Genomic DNA, 22885 nt, shown 5'->3' with positions numbered 1-22885 from the left:
AAACTTGGCAAAGTTGGGGCTTTGTCGTGTGTGCAGTGGAGGATGTGGTGCCAGGTGACAACCAGCTGGTGACCAGGCCTGCAAATGGCCGAGGCTGGGAGGGACGGTGGCGAGGGCCTGCTCCTGCCCATGGTGCTAAAATGGGCCAGGTCTATGTCAGCCTGAGTGTTTTGTTCTGTGTTTTAACATTTACAGGAATTTCTGTTAGCCAAGAAAAACAAAACAAAAGGGAAACCAAAACAAATAGTGAAGTGGTTTTGGTGGGTGGGGAGGGACTAGTTCTCCTGATGTCAGGGGAGCAGCTGATGAAGAAGACAATGACGAATTTCAGTCTTGCCTAAGCTGCAAAATCTGATGGGTGCCTGCCGCACACGTCTGTGCGCCCAATGTCATCTGAGACGTGCCCGACACTATCTCATATGGATTAAAGATTAGCGATACGAGGCTATGGGTGCAAAAAACCCCAGTGAAATACGAGTCCTTGGAGTAGAAAGGAATCTGAGGCAGTTGGCATAGAGATTGTAATCTTTCTTTTCCTGCTGCAGGATATACAGCCTTTATTTTAGGCTCCCTTTTGTAGTTTAAGGCAATCTTTGTTAAGAGCTGACAATGGATGTACATTAATGTAGTGTAGAGGGCCAAGTATGATGCTAGAGGCAATGGGAGGACTCTACAGGGTTTTGGGAAAAGGAAGCCAACTCAGTATTCAGTGTTCCTGAAAGGGAACATTTAATAATAGGGGGCATTAAAGCAGCCAGAGAGAAAGATAAAATTGGGTGGCAACAAAATGGGAGAGCAATTCTGTGGAATCGTGGCTTCTGTGAGGACTTCTCACGTGGGTTGGGCCCTGGCTCTTCTAGGGAAGAGGGTTTAGAAGCAAGCCCTACCTGCTTTGTCAGTGACATGGGCAAAAAACAGTTAATGGCTTACATTTTTCTGGTAAACATGATCAATGTCCATTAGCAAGGGGTATATTGAGCAGATCCTAAACAGATCCTACAGTAAAAAAAAAAAAAGAAAATGGTACTTTCCTTTTTTGCTGTCTCGTTTTGCTCACTGTTGTGTATACATATACATCTAATAAAAAGCCGTGAAAGATATCCAGAGATTCTTATCTAATGTATTTTAGTGCATATTATAAAGATACCATCTAAAGACAACAGAGATGTTCCAGTGTAGCTGCTTTGAAACGGAACAGTAGAAGCCTGAGAGTTTCTGTGAATGTAAAACTTTTTTTTTTTTTTAAATTTCAGTTAATTCACAGTTAGTAGTTAAATCTATAATCAAGTAGAGTTATCTTTATAATTTCATTAATTTTAGAAATGTAAATATAATGTAAGCCTTTCTTCTTCTGGAAGTTATGTATTCCCCAATGGTAAGACTTGGGACTTCAGGCATATGGAGAGTGATAGTGATTGATCAGTCTTTTTTTGTTAGCATTAGGAAATAGCTGAAATAAAGAATGACACCCATGGCTCTGCACGGAGCTCTTTGAACACAGTGATGCACTAGATGGCACTGTTGGTTTTAGTTTTACTGCTGTCTTCCTTTTCTAGGGAACTTGTCTTAATTAGCTTCCTTTTGAAAACAAACATGCTGTTTCAACAGTGGGTCAGTGTACATTGTTCTGGGCTGCTGCTTTTATGTTTATAGTCATGTAATCAATATGTTGGAAGGGTAATTAATTTTTAACTTCAAGCCAATTGTAGATCAAATGCCAGTAGAATTACTGGGTGGAGACAGTTTAATTTCTTTTGAAGCAATGATACTGATTAGCTGTAAAGGGTTTGCACCGAGTTACTAGAGATCCAGAAGACCTTCTGCTTTGAAATACTGGTGTTAACTTTAAAGTAACATTATTACTGTGATACAGATTAATGAGTTGTGGCATAATTGTGATAAAGTTCCTCTCATGTACTTGCTATATTTTGTCCTGTCAATTCCTATTTCAAAGTGGCTTTATTTGCTTTGACTATTCTGTTCCTATCAAAGAATAGTACAAAGTCAACATAAAATTGCTCAAACTCACTTTCTGCTTTTTATACTTTTTCTCTCATTATCTGTCTTCAGGGACTCTAGAGGGCCCACGTCTAAGGATGAGATGTGACCTTCCATACAGCAGCAGATAGGATACTATAAGAAGCTGGGGGACTTTTCAGTTTCTCCAACCCATGCTTGTGGGGCACACTGGTGTCCTGGCATCCCTTACCTTTCTCCTGCGGTCTAGGGCAGCTCTGGCTGTATCTCGGGGTCCTTACTCAGAGATACTTGCTAGCTCAATACTTCCAGTGCTTTCAGTCCATCCCCTTGATGCTCCCCTGTCCTCTGAGCTGACCTTTCTTGATCATATTTTCATCCATTCTCTCTCTTTCACCTTCTTCCTTGCCTCTGTTCTTCAACTTTCAAACAAATTAGAATCTCAACACTCACCTCTCCATCTCTGTCTTATGACTTTAACATCTTCTTCCTGCTCCTTTTTTACAATCAATAAACGGGCCATTTTCATGGATAGGCTATCGATCCCTTCTCCAGGTGTCTGGATTCTTTCTGATCTAGTGTCTGTGCTTTCCATTACATTAAAATTCCACTACAGGCTCTGGCTATCCATTCTTGGACAAGTCTCAGAGCTTCTCTGCTGTCCTCATCTTCCTTGATCTCTTGGCCGACTTTTGATACTTTGATCATTTAATTGGATTTCATGCCAAGTAAAATCATGAGCACTGGTTTAATCTGAAATTAAACTTTTGTTTAGTCTAACATTAAAAAAATAAGGTCAATTTCAAAACCAAAAATATTTCCCTGAAAATAGCCAGCCTCTTTTATTTTGGGGCTTAAACTATTAATTGAATTCAGTCTGGACTGAAGAACAATTTATGTCGTCTTTTTGAGTCATACTTTTGAGTAAATCTTATCAGTTAATGGGACTGTGTTACTGAGCTGTGCTACAAACGGCTCTGATTTCTGCTGGAACCAAGAATAGCCCTCAGTGTGGATGAGCACAGCCATCGGCTTTTGAGTCTTGTCAGATTTTTAACCTTTTCAGGAAGACAAAACATCATAAGTAGGATAATGATCACCAGAGGTTAGGGTCTACGCCATTACATTTTCTGTCAGAAATGAATATTGTGACTAATAAAGGCAAGACTGCAGTTACTGCAGCAGACTGCTCTGTAGACTGTAGTCTACAGTTGTTTGTAAGATATTAGATTAAGATCGTGAAATTTATTCTAGTTTTGAGACAAACTAGATATGGATATTTGCAGCATACAAGAAGATTGAAAACCTGATTATCATAACCACAAGAACTGAAAAGAAAAATCCATGCTGTCTTTCTGTCTGCCGGTTCCGCAAGATGCATTTTTCCGGTGATTGTACTTAGTCACAGCGCTTCAGAGTAGTATTTTTATCAAAACTGATCATTTTGGGAGGTGATGGGGTGGCGGAGTAACATATATCAATGTATTTACAGTAGAGGGAGCTGATGTTCAGTGAGTGTGTGCGTGAGTTTTTACTGCCGTGCCAGACTTTGTACAGTATGAGCCATCACCAGCACGTGTGTAAGCACTGCTGAAGAATTGTCATCTTCTCTCATCAGTTTGAGGGGGATACCTCTGCATCCCTCGCCTGCTGGCTGCAGTCATGACGGAGCTCTCTGGCAGGGCAAGTGGCCTCAGAGAGCACTTGGTAGAAGGAGGCACCTCCTGGGGGCCCCGGGCATGTTTCCACGTGTCAGGCTTGTCAGGAGGGAGAGACTGGCAGTAGTGTTGGTGTAACATTGCAAACAGGAGCCTCAGCGCACCTCCTCCCTTACCTACCCGAGTCTGATGTTTCCATCTTTCCAAATATCATAACTTCCTATTACACCGCAAACAATGTCTCTCTTGTGCTCTTAGCTTAGCGCTGCTCCCCGTGTTTGGCCTAGTTTCTGCCTGACACATCTCATGAATAAGTGCTCAAGAAATTCTTTGCTTTATAGCACTCTTGTTTAGAAGCCGGAGATCTCGAGCTCTCTGGCGCTGCCTGGCTGGATTATGCAAGTTATTTGAAATTAATCGATCAAAGTTAGTTGTTAGTTAAAATAGTGACAAAGTAAGCAAAAAGACAAAGTGAAACATCAGAATACATATGCATTCAAAAATATGAAAAGTTATCATTCTTTTGAGTGAATTTCATTGGATAACGTGAGCTAAGGGATTGAAGGATTTGGGTTCCAACTAAATGAGTTCCTGCTCCTGGCTTTGCTGTAGCTCTTTGGGTGGAAGCTGTCCTACTAGTGATGGAGCTTTCCTGACTGCAGTGGTTCAGCTAAGGTAATCACAAAAGAATCCGTTTGGGAAGGGACATTGTCCTGAGACAAATGTAGGCTATATACTTGGAAAAAGAGAGGAGTCAAAGAACTGCAGACCCATCTAACTTGTATAACCAGAAGGATCCTCAAGCAAGTTGTTACTTTGCCTTGTTAGCACCTGGAGCCATAGTTCTCAATCTACCTCTGTTTGTGGACAAAACCTCTAAGTACATAATGTGCTGTAGTCCCTTGCTTTTCCAGACAACTTGAATTATATCACTGGTGGCTTTCTTTAGTCATGAGCAACAGAGCTGCTGACCTAGTCACTCTATAAAGTAGTACCTAGTTCATCCTTTGCACCACACTTAAGAAATGTGGATAGACTAGGAAGAACCAGCAAGAAGAAAGCTGTTTACAAAATAAAGGACCTGAGTAAAGGTTGAAGAAAACTTCATAGCTTAGAAAAGAGACAGGACATCTTTGGTTAAAAGTTTTCTATAAATGAGGTGACAGTCATTTGTTGGCTGTGTAGCCAGTGTTAGGGCAAAAAAGAAGGGGAGGGGGTCTCATGTTGCAGCAAGGAATATTTAGAAAAGAAATGCAGGAGAACTCTAGCATTATACAGATAATGAAGCCCTAAAATCCTTGTAGTTTTTACAGTTTTCGTACATGGAACACAAATGTTTGCCAAGGCAGCTTAGGTGCATTCACCCTTTCTTAGTGACGTGGGATGAACCAAATGAGCTCCTGACATTTCTTCCAGCCCTATATTTCTGTGCAACTGCTTTGAAACTTATTGATGAAAAGCACTCTCCCCAAACTGGGTAGGCCTGTTCGTTGTACTACTTCTTAGCGTAGTTACAAAGGAAACTCTTATCTCCAAAATTGGTTCTTTCTGCTCATTCTCTGGTCAGCTTTCCTCCTCAGGCCTTGGCGCTAGGCATTGTCACAGCAGGCTGAAATTGTCACTAGCTGTTTAAACAGAGCAGTGTTTGATTAGAAGCATCAAGAAAGGAAACGAGGAGGCTTTTATGATGACATTTCTATTAGAGAATTCTCCCAATGTTTCAGTATTTCCTAATGGTGAGTAATTTTGGTATTAATTTCCTTAAGCAGTGATTGATTAAGCACTCCTCAGAGTGATTGATTTTTGAGCTGTCTGCTGTGGTCCCTGTTACTGAATAATACCTTTGTGTTGGACAATGTAGTGATGTTATCTCAGCTGATCATAGAGGTAGGATGGATTTGCCTCTTTTTTCCACAGCCTTTTATCAGTTTTCCGTCGTCTTGAAGTATAAATTATTGTAGGCTGAGGAATATCTCTCATATGCTCTAAGTGTAGCTTGGCTCTGTGGGAAGATGTATTATATATGCAATCTGTATCTAAAGAAAACCTACTTCACAACATCAGCGTCTGAAGTTGTGGATACCTTTCACATACGTGAAAAATACAACACTGGCATTGCAAAACATAGATAAGCCAAAGCCGCAGCGCTCCTCATTCGGATCCCCTCTATCTGACTGACACAGCTTACCTCTCGGTTGTGCTTTACCGCTAAACAGAAGATCCCTTGCAACTGTGCAAGTCTGTCACTTTATGCCTAGATATTTGGAACTTGCAATACATCTGGGAAGCGAAAAAAAACAAACAACACACTGGGAAGCATTTCAGATCTTGAAGGAGTTGAACGCTTCAAACAGATGGCTTCTTTCCAGAGAAAGCTCTTCCAGCTTTCAGAAACGCTCCTCATAAAATTTGACCTAGCTGTTAGGGGTAGTATATGACTAAGTAAGGGGGGTGGGGAAGAGTGATATTAAACTTGTAGAAAATAGTGGTGGGTACCTTGAGCAGTGAAATCCTTTGATCTCTTTGCAATCTCTAATTTCCTGATTGTGGCTGAATGTATGAACGATGGACAAAGTTTCTATATTCTCATTCAGGTGGTAAAGGAAGTGTTTTTTTTTTTTTTTAAGTTTTTACTGAAATGAGACCTTGTTAGTCTGAATTGAGATTGAAAATACCAGAGTGTTGCTCCTGTATGTTGTACTTTATGTGAATGAATCTGTTTTATAATATCTGCTTTACAGACTAGTACGTAAGCAGAGTATGAGAAATATTATCTAAACCAAACATTTCATTAAGGGAGGACGTTTGTTATTGTCTTTCAGTATGGGCTGTTTACCTTCATGGACACCAATTTCCTTGCAACGAAGTTACTATTTTAACACCATTCAAGGTTTTATGCATTAAAATATAGGCCTATATAAATTTTAATGCAGTCATGGTAAGTACTATAGGGACTTTGGAAGGGGGTGCATGGGAAAAGTGCTATGTTGATAATGATTTGTTCAGCACAGCAATAAAGATTTGTTTATATTGATCACCACCGTCCAGACATTATCCTCCTATTCAGGATTGTCTGCAGAAAATAATATTGGGTAGATATTTGCACAGAGAACCTTCGTATCGTGATGCCTTCTGGTAGTGTGAAGATACTAGAGACAAGAAAAAGGACAAAGTATTTGGTAAATCAGTTCTCGTGGACAAAAGAACCTTCAAGTACTGCAGAGAACTCCAGTTTCTGCCAAATAATCCAAAATCAGTTTCCTTGGACTCTCTCTAACCAACTCAGCTTTGAGAAGAACCTATTTCAGAGCAGAGGAGAATCGATTTCAGAGAAGGTTCTTTAGAAGAACCTAAAAACCTATTTCAAGATGCCCAGAATGGCTAATAAAAGAGAGTTCCATTCATTTATCCAAATAGGCTGGCAGATATATTTTGAAGGCGTTCACTCTCCTAGACATATGACTTAAACATATTTTAAAGTAATTTACTTTGTATTTTTGTGATGGTCTTAAGAAAACCCTGCTGCTGTAAATTAATATCAAGATACCTAGCAAATATATTTTATCATTGTTTTTGCAGATGTACAAGTATTTTTCCAGGATATTTTTGAGTAAACGTAATATTCACAAAAAAAGAGTAGAAATAGTCCTTACATAGATGCTATTTATTTACCTGCATTTCATACAGCAGCCCAGGTTTACACTTGTCAAGGAGGTGAGTTTGTTTTCATCACTTCAGTGACGTGATTCAATGCTCATGGGGGCTGCGTGGACCTGACAAACTTTCACCCTTTTCCCACCTGATTCAGAGCTGCTGTTCAAAAGTTCTGCCAATAGCTGCAGCAGTTTGGTGCTCAGAGGTAGGGAGGACACAAGCAATGCTGGAACATTTTTATAATTATTGAGCCATTGACCTTTGAGGGAAATACTTTGAAAGCTGTTATGGCTCTTGTGGCCAGGTGGCAGGTATATTACTTGGGCATGGCCAGTAATTCAATAGACAAGCCAATTTCACAGAATCACAGAATCTTCTAGGTTAGAAGGGACCTTCAAGATCATCTTGTCCAACCATCAACCTAACTGACAAACACCCACAAAACAACAAAATGCAACACCATCACTAAACCATGTCTCCCAGCACCATGTCAACCTGTCTTTTGAACGCTTCCAGGGATGGTGCCTCAACCACTTCCCTGGGCAGCCCATTCCTATGTCTGATAACCCTTTCAGTGAAAAAAATTTTCCTAATATCCAGCCTGAACCTCGCCTGGTGCAACTTGAGGCCATTTCCTCTAGTCCTGTCGCCCGTGACTTGGGAGAAGAGACCGACCTCCACCTCTCTACACCCTCCTTTCAGGTAGTTGTAGAGAGCAATATGGTTTCCCCTCAGCCTCCTTTTCTCCAGGCTGAACAACCCCAGCTCCCTCAGCTTCTCTTCATAAGACTTGTGCTCCAGACCCCTCACCAGCCTTGTTGCTCTTCTCTGGACCTGCTCCAGCACCTCGATGTCTTTTTTGTGGTAAGGGGCCCAAAACTGGACACAGCACTTGAGGTGGGGCCTCACCAGTGCTGAGTACAGGGGAATGATCACCTCCTGAGTCCTACTCGCCACACTGTTCCTGATACAGGCCAGGATGCTGTTGGCCACCTGGGCCAAGAATTCAATAGATACGTTTCTGGTAACTGAAAATTAATGAAGAAGCTATTTAGATAATGACTTTTCTCTACAAAATGCAAAAGTTACCAGGTGAGAGTGTTTTTGACTTCTGAAGATGGTTGTCCTTCCTGTAGCAGTAACCTCTTCTAAGAAAGACCTTTTCTTGAGAAAACCCTTAGCATACAAATGGAGTTGGTTGTGACTCGCTCCTTGTGACGTCCCACTTGCTGACGAGGGTATACGGGTTGTCACATCGTCTCATGTGTTTGCCATGAATTCTGCACCATGAGCTCCAACAGGCTGCAGCTCTGCCACCTTTCTTAAATTGCCTTTATTTTTTCCTGAGCCGCGCAAAAGATAGAGAATATACCACTGTTGTCTGAAAGCCTTTATTTTTTTTCCCTTCCTAATTAAAACTCAGACTGTATTTTTAGCGTTTGTGTTCAGTTTTGTCGCACTTGCAAAGCGTGCCAACTGCCCCAGTGAGCTGCAACCCCGTGGCAGCTGAGGTGTCCATGTTTGGTCATGCACCCTAAAGTTTTTGGCAATAACCCTTTTCACATCCTAAAGGAGGGTATTCAGCTGTCGTTTGTACCACAGAGGGGCTCAACGTGCGCTCGGTAATTAGAACTCTGGCGCGTGTTAATACATAGGGTTCGTAGAGACGCACAGGGCCTCGGAGGCCCGAGCGAGGGTGTCTTCCCTGTTAAATTGTCGGAATGAATGTGGGAAGTCGTTTGGCAGATACCAATGAACCTCCTAATGGCACCAGGCTGGGGCAAAGGACTTACTACCGAGAGAGAAAAGCGCATGGAAACCAGATTAAATAAATCGCCCTTCTCTGCTGTTCCAGCTTGGATTGTGCAAGCAGAATCCTATCGAGCCCGACCCACAGTTTCTGGCAATATTCACTTAAATCCCTAACTACAACCGTGCTCCTTTGTTGAACTCAGGACCCCTGTAAGGCCACAGACCTGGGGGGTCACTCTGCTGCCCCGAGGCTTCCTGTGCCAACTCCAGACCCAGGGAGGAAGGGATGAGGTGATGGCAGGGGGAAAAGAAATCTGAACGTGCCTCTCCTCCTCCCCCTAACCCTCCAAATAAACTAACAACTGAAAAACAAAAAACCCAGCATGGTCTGCATGTCAGATCCTCACATTTAAGCCTGAATCGGCTGGATGGCACCTGCTTGCCCTTCATCCGGGAGGGTCTCCCTGGGCTGATCCCGGCAGGGATTTACCCTCGGCTGAGGGTCCCTGCCTAGGAAAGAGGAGGCTGCCAGCTCTGGAAAGGAAAGCCCCCAAGTTAATAGTAACACCAGCCAGGGAAGTGTTCTGTACAAAACAAATCTTTTCTCCCCGTCCCCCGGGAGGTCATGGAGTGGCTGTAAGTGCTTGACCTTAGTCAGAAAAGGAGCCTGTCGGCATCCTCATTGGAAGCGATGACACCTTGAGCGTTAGCAGGTGGGTGGGGATTTCGAAAGGCAAATTCAGGTTTAACATCAGAGCACAGAGCTCCAGCTCCAGGGTGAGACTGAACTCCTCTGGGTTGGTGTCTGCTCTGAATTCTCCCTGCTGTCTGTGAGATCACAGTTTCTTGTAAATGTTTTTACTAATCCGTCTGGCAAAATCCTAAGATTTCCTGTGTCTTTCTTCGATGCTCGGAATACTCAGTTCATGACCTATTTGTTAAAAATAATGGAAATTGGGATTTCTGAGGACTGGATGTTTTGTTTAGTGAGTAAAAAAACCCATTAGGATTTGTATTTCATTTATCTGCTATGACCTTTCCTTGTGATATAGTGTTACGGCTGACTTCCAGAAATGAAATTTCTGACGGGAGAATTTCATTTTTAGGTTTAAAATTATTTTAATGCCAGCTTGCAGTTGCTCACCTGTACTGCTCCTGCTGCTGTAACAAAGATTGCAATGTGCTTTTCCTCTTTGTTTAGTTACATAAGGCATTTAAATCCATTCTTCCTAATTGAATTTAACACGAGAGACAGAAAATCAGCAATACGCAAATCCTTAGCAACCCAATGGTCCAGCGGGCTCTTTTCCTTGCTTTTTAGAGACCTTTAATATTGTTGGGTGTATTAAAAATCTTCCTTAATATTGGCAAATTGTTTAAAGTGGTTAATAGCGCACCGAGAAAAGTTTGCGTGAAATCAACAGGAAAATTTCTGTAAGGTGAGGATATTCCTCCCTATTTTTTTAATCTCTTGGCTTTTGTGTAGGGTTATCCGTTATGCAATGTTTTGGTCACGGGCCACGTCCACTGTTAACGTCCCCGCTGGGGGAAGGCTGCCAGCGTTAAGTCAGCTGAAGATCTGCTGCAGGGTGTACCTGCTGTAAACAAAGTTACCAGGATGAAAAACTGAGCATGGGAAGCTTGTGATTCTGTTGACCCTTTCAAAAATGCGATATATAGCGTCCCTTAGAAATCATGAGAAGCAATCAGAGGAATGTGTTACAAATCTGGTATTTACGTTCAGGCCATCATTTGGCTGTGTATGATGCTGGCTGAGATTAAAGACCCTGGTATTAATAGCGGGCTGCAGTAAAACCTTGGAGATCTTTTATTGACTTTTCACAGAAAATCTGAAAATGTATTGGAAAATAAATTAGATGTAAATAATTAGAATAAAAATATGTCAAACCTTTTAGCTGGGTCGGGCTTGTGACACAACAGAAGAATGTTTTCATGCTTACCTGCTATTTTCAATGCCTTTTTTCCCCAAAATACACTTTGAGTTGAAACTGAGCAAATGCATTTTCTGTTAAGAAGCAAATGTCTCTGGAGAAAATGTGTTTTGATGTTGGTTTGCTTGATATTTTGAAATTACAGGAGCATATAAATGCTCGCTTTAATCAGCTGAGACTTTGCGCATTAAAATATTTCTGAGTTAAGTGTAAAAGGTCCCCCCCGAGGTAAGCTGCTGGAGAAACGAGCTCATGGTGTCGTCTGGTTTACGAGTGGCACAGGACAGCGCGTGTTGCAGTGTTTGTGGGGTACCTGCTTAAAATGCACTTCACAGAAGTGAACTTGTGAATTCAGTGGCAGGCATCTAATGTGACTGGGAGGACACACGTGGGAGAAGAGTGGGGCTGGCTCCTTTTCTCCCAGAAGACCCCTGGGAACTGCAATGCCGCCTTCTCTCTCCAGGTGTCACAGCTACAAAGCACCTCGCAGAGGCGAAATGCCCGATGGCTTCAGGTGCTTGAAGTTTCTTGTGGATCATGACTGATTAGGGAGCTTGGATGCCCAATGCAGGCGCTGGCATCCTTGTTGGGCCAAGCAGCTACTCTTCACGATGCCTGGATTCCGAGCTTCAAATGTCACCCCCGGCACTAAATGCATGATGAATTTTCAGGCCTGTGGTTGGGGAAGAGACTCTCTAACCAAAGGGACTATGCCATGATTGCTCATGACAGAATATTCTGCACTTTTCTCTGAGGCATCTATTAATGGGTAGGAGGCTGATGAACTGCGTGTTTGATTTACAGGGGCACTCTCCATATTTTTCTGTTTCCGAGTCGTTCCCTTGCACAGTCCCACAGGCTGCTTCTCCCATGTTAGTCAGAAAAAGTGTACAGACTTCTATCAGCTTAACAGTCAAATGTTAACAGTAATTACAGAACTCGGAGCGTAAAGTATTACAATAATTCATTTTAATAACACGTTTATTAGGTCATAACAACAACTATAAACATAAGTACCATTCAGCTCTTTTGCAGATATATGAACTTACTAACATCAAATCTTTACCAGAATCACGTATTCTTACAGGTGTCCCAGACACAACATTAACTTTATTAAGCAAAAGTTCATAAATAGTAAAAATGTCCTCTGTTTCACATTGCAGCGTTCCTCAAGCATGTATGTACAAGTTTGGAGTATCTTCTCCAAATCTGTGTGTCATAAACTTCCTTAGCTGTTTTAACAACCAGAGAGATGATTTTTTTTTTTTTTTTGCCTGCAGCAAAGCCTTTTGTCCTTGAGCAATCTACAATTAGTATTGCTCTCAGCAGACATGAAAGTTCGTTTCTGAAATGAAAGTGGTGATGAAACACAATACAATATTATCTGCTCGTAGTTTGCCTACACGCTCTGCCCTCATTATAAATCTTGCAGTTATAACACTGTCTCCCAAGAACAATATATCTCCCTCATATCGGTTCTTTATCTGCACTACCTCTCTTTGAAGATCTTAAAATGCTTGGCTTGCAGCAACGGAGATATTTTACCCAGGGTGGAGTGTGTTTACAGTCAGTTCTCTTCCTTTGTAATATTTACACAGTATTTTTTGTAAGGTTGCTACAATTTATGAATCGTGTAAGTTGACATACATTTTCTGAAATGTTCACAGTGCAGTATTTTGTGGCCTAACCAAACTTTGTAAATGTCATTAAAAATAAACTTTTTTTTTAATATAAAAATAGAATACTTTATGTGTTTACACCAACAAACCCAGTTCTATCCTATACTAAACAAGCTATACAGTAGTATGCACAGAATTCCACAGGAACAGAAATGACATGTGATGCTTGCCCTAAAGCTATAGTACTCTTCCCTAATGAATGCAAGTTTTATTTACTATCTCTTTTCAAAATTGGTCATAATTTAGAAATAAAAGTAGGTATCACAATTCACTGGGTTGTGCGATCCAAGACGAGGCTGGGGGGTGGAGCTAGAGCTGTTTCTTCTTTTGATGGATCTTCTCAGTTATGGACGTTCCTGCTATGGCACAGTCTTTTAAGTCAGGGCTGGCTGCGACGCCTCCGCTCCTTGCTCCTTACTCACTTTTGGCGGCAGCTCCACCCGAGGGGAGGTGGCAGGGCTTCGGCTCCTCGCTGTGTGACTCACCAGATGGCAGCTCCGTAAGGCTGCCGGCCGGCCTGGCCTGTCTCCTCTTCCTCGCTAGAATAATGCAGCCCTACAGCCCAGGGATTAGCCTGGCATTTCATGTGGATGCCTTCAGGTTCTCATTCTCAGAGAGTGGTTAAATTCTTTATTGAAAGAAATGGAGGCTTTGCATTTTTCAGCAAGAGATTTTGTCGATATAGGCTTCGTTACTCAAAGAAGTGGTTGAATGTTGGAATAAAGTTGACACTAGAAATGCTTTAAGCTAGATGATTTTCCCTTCATTTTATGTACCGTCTGACGACACCAGAGGACTGGCAAGGCTGACATACTTATTTTACCACACACCGTCTTTTGATGTCGATGTCTGTTAAGACATTTACCACGAGGCTGGCTCTCTTGGCTGTCTATTTTCTAAGAAACCTGGTTGATGTAGTGCAAAAATCCAAAGTTCGGACTGTGCGGGAGGAAAATATGTTTTCAACTCTTGTAACTCTCCTTGTTTGTCTTTGCCTTTTGTGTGAAAACCATTTCTGCACTGCTCATTATCCTAAAGTACATGCAACAGTAACAGTCCTTCCAGCCATACTGATTGGTATTCTGCTTTCTCCTTCATGGCATTAATGATGGATCTTTGTTCTTGGTTCTGAGCACACATTAATGAGAGCTAGTGGGAACTAGCTCTGGATGGTAGCACACAACGTTTCCATTTGGTAAATTGATGCAGTTGTCCAAATACTCGGAAATTACTGTGATGTTTTTATAGAATCCCATAGCCTTAAACAATACGATATCACATCCTTGTACTAGTGCAACTTGGGCAACAACATAAACATGTGCAACAGTGTTCTCACAAAGACTGGGCAGTAAAAACTAGTGGACAAAATGTTTTGCTTTCTGTTCATACAACTAAGAATGGATTTTCCTCTATTTCAGACATACCCGTCATGTGTCAACATCCATGTCTGTGTTGTCTTGTGATGATAAAAGAGAAGGATAGGGAGCAATGCACTTCACGTTGACGTAAGTAGCATTGACATGAACGTAGTGTTCCCCAATAAAAGTGGAGAAGATTGTTGATATTTTTGAAACAAGTTCAGAAAATGCTGGACGCATCTCAGGTTTTGGATGCCAGCACTTCAGCATGACTTCATACCTGCCATTCAAATAAAAGAAGTGTTCCATTATGAAATCTTGTAAAAGAGGAAGAAATCCCCTCTTTCCTCCCACAGTCTCACGTACTATAGTATCAGAATCAGCAGCATTTGCAGAAGGCTTTGCAAACTATTTACTTACAGTGGATCGGGGCAGTACTCAGGTTGTAGCAGCCTTCTTCCTTGTAATAGGTAAACAGTTATATCAAAAGAATTTACATCAGGATAAGGTGGTGCCCCTCTTGTCATAAGTTCCCATAACAACACACCAAAGGACCACTAAGAAAACAAAGAAATAAATAGTAAGTGATAGGGTTGGAGGGCTTTACATTCCAGTTTTAGAAGATGGTTTGACAGATTGAAGCATTCAACTGCATAGATTTTCCCTTTGAAAAGTTATTTTACTGCATTCAGCTTTCTTTTAAGTGGGCTAATAAATGCTGTAGGGACTTGAGGAGCCACTTAAATTAGAGCCAAAGAAACTCAGCTAAGTAAATGAAAGAAAATAAAAGCCTATAGGCCTGCTACTTAGCTGGTATAATTTGGCAGACCTCTTTTGAGGTTAATGGAGCTCTGCCAATTTACATGAGCTGATGATCTGACTAACCCTGTGCAAATACATACTGAAGAGAATATACGTGGTGAAAAATCTATGCATCACAGGCTAATTTGAATCTGGATTGAAAGGAGAGCTAAAATACAAAGTGATCCAGCCAACTAATGACTTCATCTTATAATTTTTTCTTCATAAATAGCCAGGTAATACTTGAGATTGCTGTAGGCAGGCAGTAAGTGTTTATAAAGCAAATAAAGTCTTTTTGAGAACTATTAAATTTTACAAGTGTCAAAGTTAACCTGTTTTGTCAAGCTTTCCAGAGCCCCTCCTATAGCAGGGTTCAGCTCCAACTTGGCTTCTCGGAATGTCCTTAGTTTCCCTTGGAGTGGAATTAAACTCCTAACTCTTTCTTGACCAGTGACAGATAATCAGGCCAACATCTTGTTGCTTTGTGATTGGTACAAATACCCTGTTTGGATTTAGAAACCATCTCTTATGAGAACTAAAGTTAGATTCAAATACGAGTTTTGGTTTGGAGTTAGTCCATTCATTAAATACTAGAGAGATGCCTCAAGCAGTTTAAGATAAATTAATAGGTGATACAAATATGCTTGTACATTACCACATCTGACTTTGTTGTGAACTTCTGAGTTTGTAAACTTTCTAAAGCCATCCATTTCACTGGCAGTTTAGCTCCTGTTTTATTGTGCACACTGTAGTATTCTTTATCATAGACATCTCTAGCAAGACCAAAATCAGCAACCTTGACAGTGAATTTTTCATCCAACCTAGAGAAATGACAATAAGTATTATCTGCAACTGAGCAGGTGAGATTTACAGTGATGGTGGATTATATTGAGTGTCTTGCATTTTTGAAACTGTGACTTTGGAAGGCAGTACTTTCTCTTGGGTCTATTAACTCATGTAACGGTGAAACAAAAAGCGCAGCAAAGTATATTTGACACCCATTTAACACAGTGAATGAACTCAGGAAATTTCTGATACTGTTTTGATAATATAATTTGAATTACAGTTCTTTTAAAACAATTGCTCTGTATAAAGAGATCTTTGCTAATACATCCTGATTGAGTGCTACATCATTTCTTCCACAGCTGTTTCTTCTTCCATATCCTGAGAAACCTCTCATTTTTATTTTCAAGTCAAGGCATCACCTTTCTTATTCACTCTCAGTTTGGGTAAGGAAGGACCCATCATTATTTCAGTGATTGCCCATATATAATAATGTGACTAAGGGTGTGTTTGGTGACAGTACTGGGAAAGAATGATGGTATAAGGAAAGTTTTGCTGGGGTTACAGCTCAGCCATACCAGAAGATCTCCCTAGCTTTGGTCCTCCTAAGCTTGCTGTTTGTCCTGGTAAGTGGTATCATTGTCAGAAGATGGACACAGGATGGGTGTTGGCATGCTTAAGCCTGTCTTTCATTATCTGTGCAGACCTAGCTACAGCAAACACCTGCTTTGTGGTACTTTTCAGTACCACACAGAGAATGGGTGAGGTTGGAAGGGACCTCTGAAGATAATCTACCAGGGTCGACTCCTGCAGGTTGCCCAGGACCATGACCAGTTGGGTTTTGAATATCTCCAAGGATGGAGACTCCACAACCTCTCTGGACAACCTGTGCCAGTGTTCAGTCATCCTTACAATAAAAGCTTTTCTTCCTGTGTTTAAATGCAATCTTCTCTACTCCAATTTGTGCCCACTGCCTCTTGGCCTGTCCCTGGGCACCACTAATAAGAATCATCTTCTTTACTCCATCATATCAAGTATTTATACACATGGAATACACAGAGGGAATGTCCTGTTGCCATTATTTGGATTTTGATTAGATGAACCAGGACTTCTATCCAATAACCCTATTTCTTCCTTCTTGGGAAACCTGAAAATCACGTTGCTTGTGGCTTCTCCCCCCCCGGCTCTTAAAAAACAGCAGCTGTAAGAAAATGTTCTTTCTCAGAGGCTGTTCAGCTGCACGAGTGTGCACCCTTTGAAAAAGAACAAGAAGTCACAGGTGAATAACCTTTTTGCAGCCAGAGTTTCAGATTATGGCATGCTAAAAATACACTCTAACGTTTAATCCTGTACCTCATTAATTCACAACACAGGTGTCGAATCAGCATAATAGTATCAGCAGCTCCTGTATCAGTTAGTCTTTGTGTAAACTGAACTGTCTGGCTACTCAGACACTAGTAAGATTCTTTGCATGGTCTGATTTTTTTAATGTTAATTCGTGTGGGCAATTGAGCCAAAGTAAGCTCATACTCATGTAATGAAAGATTACTGTCAAGAGGTCTCACTGGTGTTTCTTTGTGTTCCTGTTTTTCTCACAAAGTTTCCCCGTGCTCCTCTCCCTCCTGCTAGGTGCGGCAGCAGAGATGTGATGATTTTGAAGAGGCTGGGTGGAAGCACAGCAAGTTGAGACAACAGCAGTTTAACTTCCCTTAGGAGATGCCTTTTAAACTCTCTAACCAATGATTTTGAGAGACTACGCTTTCACCTCAGCTTTTCATATTTCCCACACTCAAAAAAAGCTTATGTGTAAGAAGTGAGGCCTTAGCAAGCTGAGTAGCAGCTCATCAGTATGCAAGACAAACATCAGTATAATTATGGAACAATGTAAAAAACACCCTATTTTGACTAAAAAAGCAGATCCTGGAAACTTTCTTTTATCTCATCTCACTGTCACACAGAAGAGTGTGATAACGTGGCTGGAAGGAGATGTTTGTACTTACATACAGTTTCTTGCTGCCAAGTCTCTATGGACAAACTTTTTGCTTGCAAGGTATTTCATCCCTTTCGCGACCTGAAGGCCAAATCCAATTAAATCTTTTACTGTTGGGTTCTGTAAAATACAAACATTCGTGATACAATGAATGCAGAAGCCCAGGGAGCAGACTGTTTTTTGCTGTGACTCAGGTTTTGACACACCTATCTCGCCTCCAGAATGATCAAGGCAGGTTGGGGCTTGCAGTAAAACTGGCGTAAGTTTAGGTCAAGTTCTTACCTCCAGTGAGGAAACACACTTTAAGAAATTAAAAAACAGACAGACTCCAGAAGAGTGGAGTTTGCAGCATAAGTAGCATGACCTGGGCTGGGAAATGGAAGAGTGTGCTGAAACCCTGCCATCACAGCTCAGACACAAAATTCACATTTGTGAACTTAAAGTAGCAGCATGTAACTCTGTAGAAGATGATAACTATGAACTTGGAGTTCATCAGCTGGAAATGACTAGAGAGAAGGAGTCCTATTTGCAGCAAAATAAGTACAAGCTATTATCAGATGGTGCCATGGAAAAGGCAAATGAGACCCTTAGCAGTTACCAGAGGAAGATTTCTGCAAAGCTTGGCAACTCTTTCTCCTGGTCTGCAGTGCGTGGATTAGACCTTAAGGAAAAGGTTAAATATATAAATAATGGTAACCTGTAATTCTTTTATCCAACAGCACAACTTGTTATGTAATAGTGAGGTCCCGCAGATTGTTGTGTTGTTGACATTGCTCAGTATCACATTCTTCTGTGGAACAATCCTGTTCAGCTGTGACGTTATTCTATTTATTTCAGAAAGGACCATGGCACTGTTCACACACAAGGTCCCTGGTGCTTGTAGAATGAAACAAGCTCAAAAGGGAAGAGATCCCTACCTCAGAAAGCTTAACTCCCCAATTTATCACGATGCACTTATTCATAATTTATCAAGATGCACTTTTTTTTTTTTTAAATTTTCCTGGCTATTGTTGATTGCCATAGAGTCAGGGGTGAAATCCCAGTGGCTCAGAAGTCTCTTTATATTGTCCTAGCAGTGGGAAACGGGTGAAATACTACAGCATAAAGTGGGCTTATGCTACCTGATGCGAGGTCTGTGGTCTCATACTTGAGAGAAAGCAGTGAGGCATGTTTGAGAAATCTGCAGTCTTTCAATGAAAATGGGGAAAATCTCTGATAAGAGAGTACTCATAGTTTGTATAACAATTGCTGGTTTTCTCTCTTAAAATAAGATGAAAAAATATTGGTGACAATGGAACTGTGTCTCTAGCTGGACATGAGGATCCCTTACCTAGGAGCTGGGACAGCAGATGGTGACGACTGGCACAGCTGTGCTGAAGTCAACAGAGATATGCCAGTTTAAACCAGCAGATGGTTGGGCCCCTTGACTTAGAACTCATAAACACATTTGTTTACAAAGAGGCTTATGGATGGGAAATGAGAAATACTTATTGCTGATAATTTCTGGGAAACATTCTGGAGAGGAATTTGAGGGGGAAGGGAAGGAGTGGCAGTGCTGTGGTCGGGCTCGGTGCCAGCCTAGGCAAGTGCTAAAGGTTAAGGTGTAGTAACAGCAGCGAGTTATAGACGTAACGTAATTATCGGAGCTCATAACCTGTGGTGTTGGAGCAGGGCGTGGCTAGACTTGCATTACTGTTTTGTAGACCTCACCAGGTACTTACATGAGTCTCATTCCTAATGAAGTTTCGAAGATCTCCGTGTTTCATGTATGGAAGAACGACTAAGGGGGATCCTTCATTGGGCAAACAGATTCCCAGGAGCGACAGAACATTGGGATGAGTGAAATCTTTCATGATTATTCCTTCTTTCAGAAACTGAGCTACTTCTTCCAGGTCTGTAATCCCTGAGAAATACAGTAGTAAAATGAATTAATTTTAAAAAAACCCAAGCAAACTACAATTCATTTCTGTACAGCATGTCATTGCACAACAAAGTGATAATGAGAAGCTACAAACATACTCCCCGTCTCCCACATTACAACTAGGTTATGTGCATCGGTTTTCTGACAATGAGCAAATACAGTTTGTTGGTGATTTTGATTCCGTTTCTCCTTTTCTTATTATGAATTATTTAGAATTGAATAACAACACTTGAGTAAAGCCTTTAATAAATGTTGTTATAGTCTCTTCCTGTTTTTCCAGCAGCTTTGCCTGCTCTCTAGCAATTTAGCTTCCAAAAACAAATCTTCAGTAGTCAGTAGAACAAAAAATGACACTGCCTTTCCCTCATTTTTGGAATTGCTCCAGAGATAAATCTGATCCAGCTGCAACTAAGAATCTTTACTTGTGAAAGTACACTTCACTGTAATTAATTAGTTCACCCAGGTTATCTTTGGAATTATGATAATGTCTCACTATTAAACATGTAACTCACTATTCAGTGACTTCACAGCACAATGAATTTTCCTGCCATCGTTATCCAGCAGTGTCCCATGGTACACACACCCAAAATGTCCTGTGTGAAAAAAGAGGAAGATTAGCTTTAATAAGTAAAATTATCTTTCTGGTATTTTCCACTGGGTAGCAATTATGCTTTAAGAAAGTGATCACACTCCATTTCTGTCCAATTCCCAACACTTGTAATGTATACTTCATAACTAACACATAAAACCACCATTACATAAAACCATCATTACATAAAATGAAAACTCTATTTGCAGCATAATTGAGATTTCTTGACCTAGATGGAGAGTATAAATAATGACAAGGCTGGTGCCACAATTGCTTCATGTAATGACTATACACACAAAACCCATGTCAGCCCCTTCCCACCATGCTCTCCTGTTAGATACTTGTCAAAGGAGGGCACTGGGAGGCACAAGACAGCAGTTAGAAGGAGCTGATGTGACCACTGGATTGGTGGTTCTCCGTGGTCTGTAAGCCCATGCTAAATGGTCCACTGGATTCTACAGCCTTGGTGCCTCTTCATTGGAAAGTTGCATAAGGAGGGTCACTGTGGGCTTAGTCTCTCAGGTCTTGCTATTCCATGGAAAATGCTGAGTGTTAAAAGTGGTGTGTTGGCCATGAAAGGTTTGGGAGTAGCTCTACCAATCGTAGACTGACCACATCACTAGTGCAAAATATCACTAAAAGATGACGAGTGAAATTTGCCTTCTTGCTGATGGTCTAAGCAGTGAAATAAACTGCCAGGGACACAGAAATCCTTTCTCATCCTATGCTTTCTTGTCAAGCAAATGGGGTAGTCTGCAGAGCGCGGAAACCAACTGCGAGAAGTCACCTTGACCTGTTTGGGACACACAGAGAACTTTTGGGCTCCAGACACCTGCATTAATTTATCCAAACCAAATTATGTACATGTAAAGGTGGCTTTCCTTCACATATTTAGTATTTACTGGGCACTTTAAAAATATGAATATTTGCAGTTAGAAAGCAAAATAGTTTTTTTGTCAAGTGTGCATTCTGCAGAGAGCAATACTATCTGATTAATTCTACTAGGTTCCAGTCATAAGCGCTGGTCAGAGCCCAGTTGGCTTTGATTTTGGCTTGGGGTAAAATTAATACAAAGTTTGTTTTATAAAAGCAACTAAAATCCCATCAGACCAGATTGTTTGGAGACTGGGCACAAATCCTAAAGCTTGGATCGGGTGTGTCTGAAATATTTTTGGGCTTGGCCTATTTCTAGTTATGGAGGAGAAAATTAAAAAACGTTAATTATATCGGTGTCATTCCCGGTATTTTTCAACATTTAAAAAATGGGAAATTACTTGGCCTTTTCTGAAACAAGAAAGAAAAGAAAAAGGCCTGCCCTTGCTTTGGGGATGATGAAGTGCAATACATGGAAGGGAAACACACTGCCTGTTTGTTTGATTTGTGGCTATTTTCCTGCAGAAGAGGCATTAGGAATATAATTTACAGCCAAATTTTTATCAGTATTCTGATACTCAACAAGAGACCTCTCATGCATGATCTGTAGGAGAGCTGAAAATCCAGTTTTTGCTTGGGTTACTAGTAGGTACTCAATAGTACAGAGTTTAATAAATTCCCCTAACAGAAATACTGGCTTGGCTATGAAAGGAGGAGGGAACCTGCTTATAGAGATGTACAGGAACTGGAATGATGGGAGGAATTCAGAAAAATAGGGGACTTGCTGTATCAGGGACAAAAATAAGGGGAAGTGAATCAGGAGCTACACATCACTGCAGCTGGGATGAGAGAGGAATGAGGTGGAATGGAGAGCCATTGGCAGAAGGAAACAAACAGCTAATTCCTCAGAGCTGGGGGAAACTTGTGGAGGCAAAAGGGGTGTGGGCGTTTCAGCTGGCCCACAGAGACTTTTACTCAATACAGTAGTGACTGCAGGAGTTTTCTGTCCTGTGTAGTGATCCTGCCACCTCTCAGGGTCCGAGTTTAAGGTCTCTGGTGCCCCCACCTCAGCATCCCCTGTCATTTAGGTGTGTGCCTCAGGCTCATGCAATATTCTGCAGCAGTTTCACTCTGGCATCGCAGCCTCATGGATCGGAAGTCCTGGATGAGCTTTTCCATAGCCTGGAAAAGGGTGAGAGTGAGGCAGCTAAGGGGGAACCAGCAAGTCTCTGAGTTCAAAGGAGCCCCATTAATTGGCAGATTTTTTCCTTCCTCTGGTGTCCTCCAACTGATCAAATGCACAACCCTTCATGTGACTTTAAAGGAGAGCTCCTTGGTTCTCCCCTTGATTTGGTGCATGGGATTGCAGTGCTGTATGAGGCAAAAAGCTTGAAAAACCTCGGTGTAGACACCTTATTCGGAATGGTTTGTAATGAATGGGTGCGCCAAAAGAACAGCAGTGCGAAGGTAAGAGTCGCAGTACCCACCTCTTCCTATTACTTCGCTGAAATGCACAATCAGGCTGTCAGCACCAATAACCACGTGCTGGACTTCTTTGACCAGGTCGGGGTTTAAGGCACTGATGTCAATGTGGACGTTAGTTTGGAGAAGCGGACTGGCTAAATCAGAGTCTCCGCTGGACAGAATCGGGGAGAGGTCAGAGTGAGGATACTGGGCAGGTCTGCACGATCCGTTCTGAGACATGCTTGGAAACTGATCTGCAAGATGAACAGAAACCGTTATAATCCTTTCAGACTTCTCCCTTGGAAAATGAAGAGCTTTATTTCATTGGTGAGCAAGGGTTTGAGTTTATCAGTTGGGAAGTGGCTTGGCTTTGCAGAAGTTTTGGTCACAAAGGGAAAATGAAAATATGCATTGCTAATCTGCCAAACTCCAGG

General features: G+C 41.5%; 1 protein-coding gene across 1 annotated transcript in view; it reads right to left on the bottom strand.

Annotated features, from left to right (window-relative positions):
• Positions 1 to 14099: 14099 nt before the first annotated feature.
• Positions 14100 to 22885, bottom strand: part of MET (MET proto-oncogene, receptor tyrosine kinase) — a 68947-nt gene continuing 60161 nt past the window's right edge. Inside the window, exons 14-20 of the mRNA XM_074167885.1 lie at positions 22475 to 22705; positions 20038 to 20118; positions 19326 to 19507; positions 17615 to 17724; positions 15487 to 15652; positions 14451 to 14587; positions 14100 to 14310 (exon numbers count right to left, since the gene is read on the bottom strand). Coding sequence (XP_074023986.1) covers positions 14100 to 14310; positions 14451 to 14587; positions 15487 to 15652; positions 17615 to 17724; positions 19326 to 19507; positions 20038 to 20118; positions 22475 to 22705 — 1118 coding nt within the window. The remainder of the gene's footprint in view (positions 14311 to 14450; positions 14588 to 15486; positions 15653 to 17614; positions 17725 to 19325; positions 19508 to 20037; positions 20119 to 22474; positions 22706 to 22885) is intronic.

This window comes from Numenius arquata, chromosome 2 (genome assembly GCF_964106895.1).
Source record: "Numenius arquata chromosome 2, bNumArq3.hap1.1, whole genome shotgun sequence".
Taxonomy (NCBI): Eukaryota; Metazoa; Chordata; class Aves; order Charadriiformes; family Scolopacidae; genus Numenius; species Numenius arquata.
Note: the sequence above shows the minus strand (reverse complement) of the source record. Positions and strands in the feature narration are given on the sequence as shown.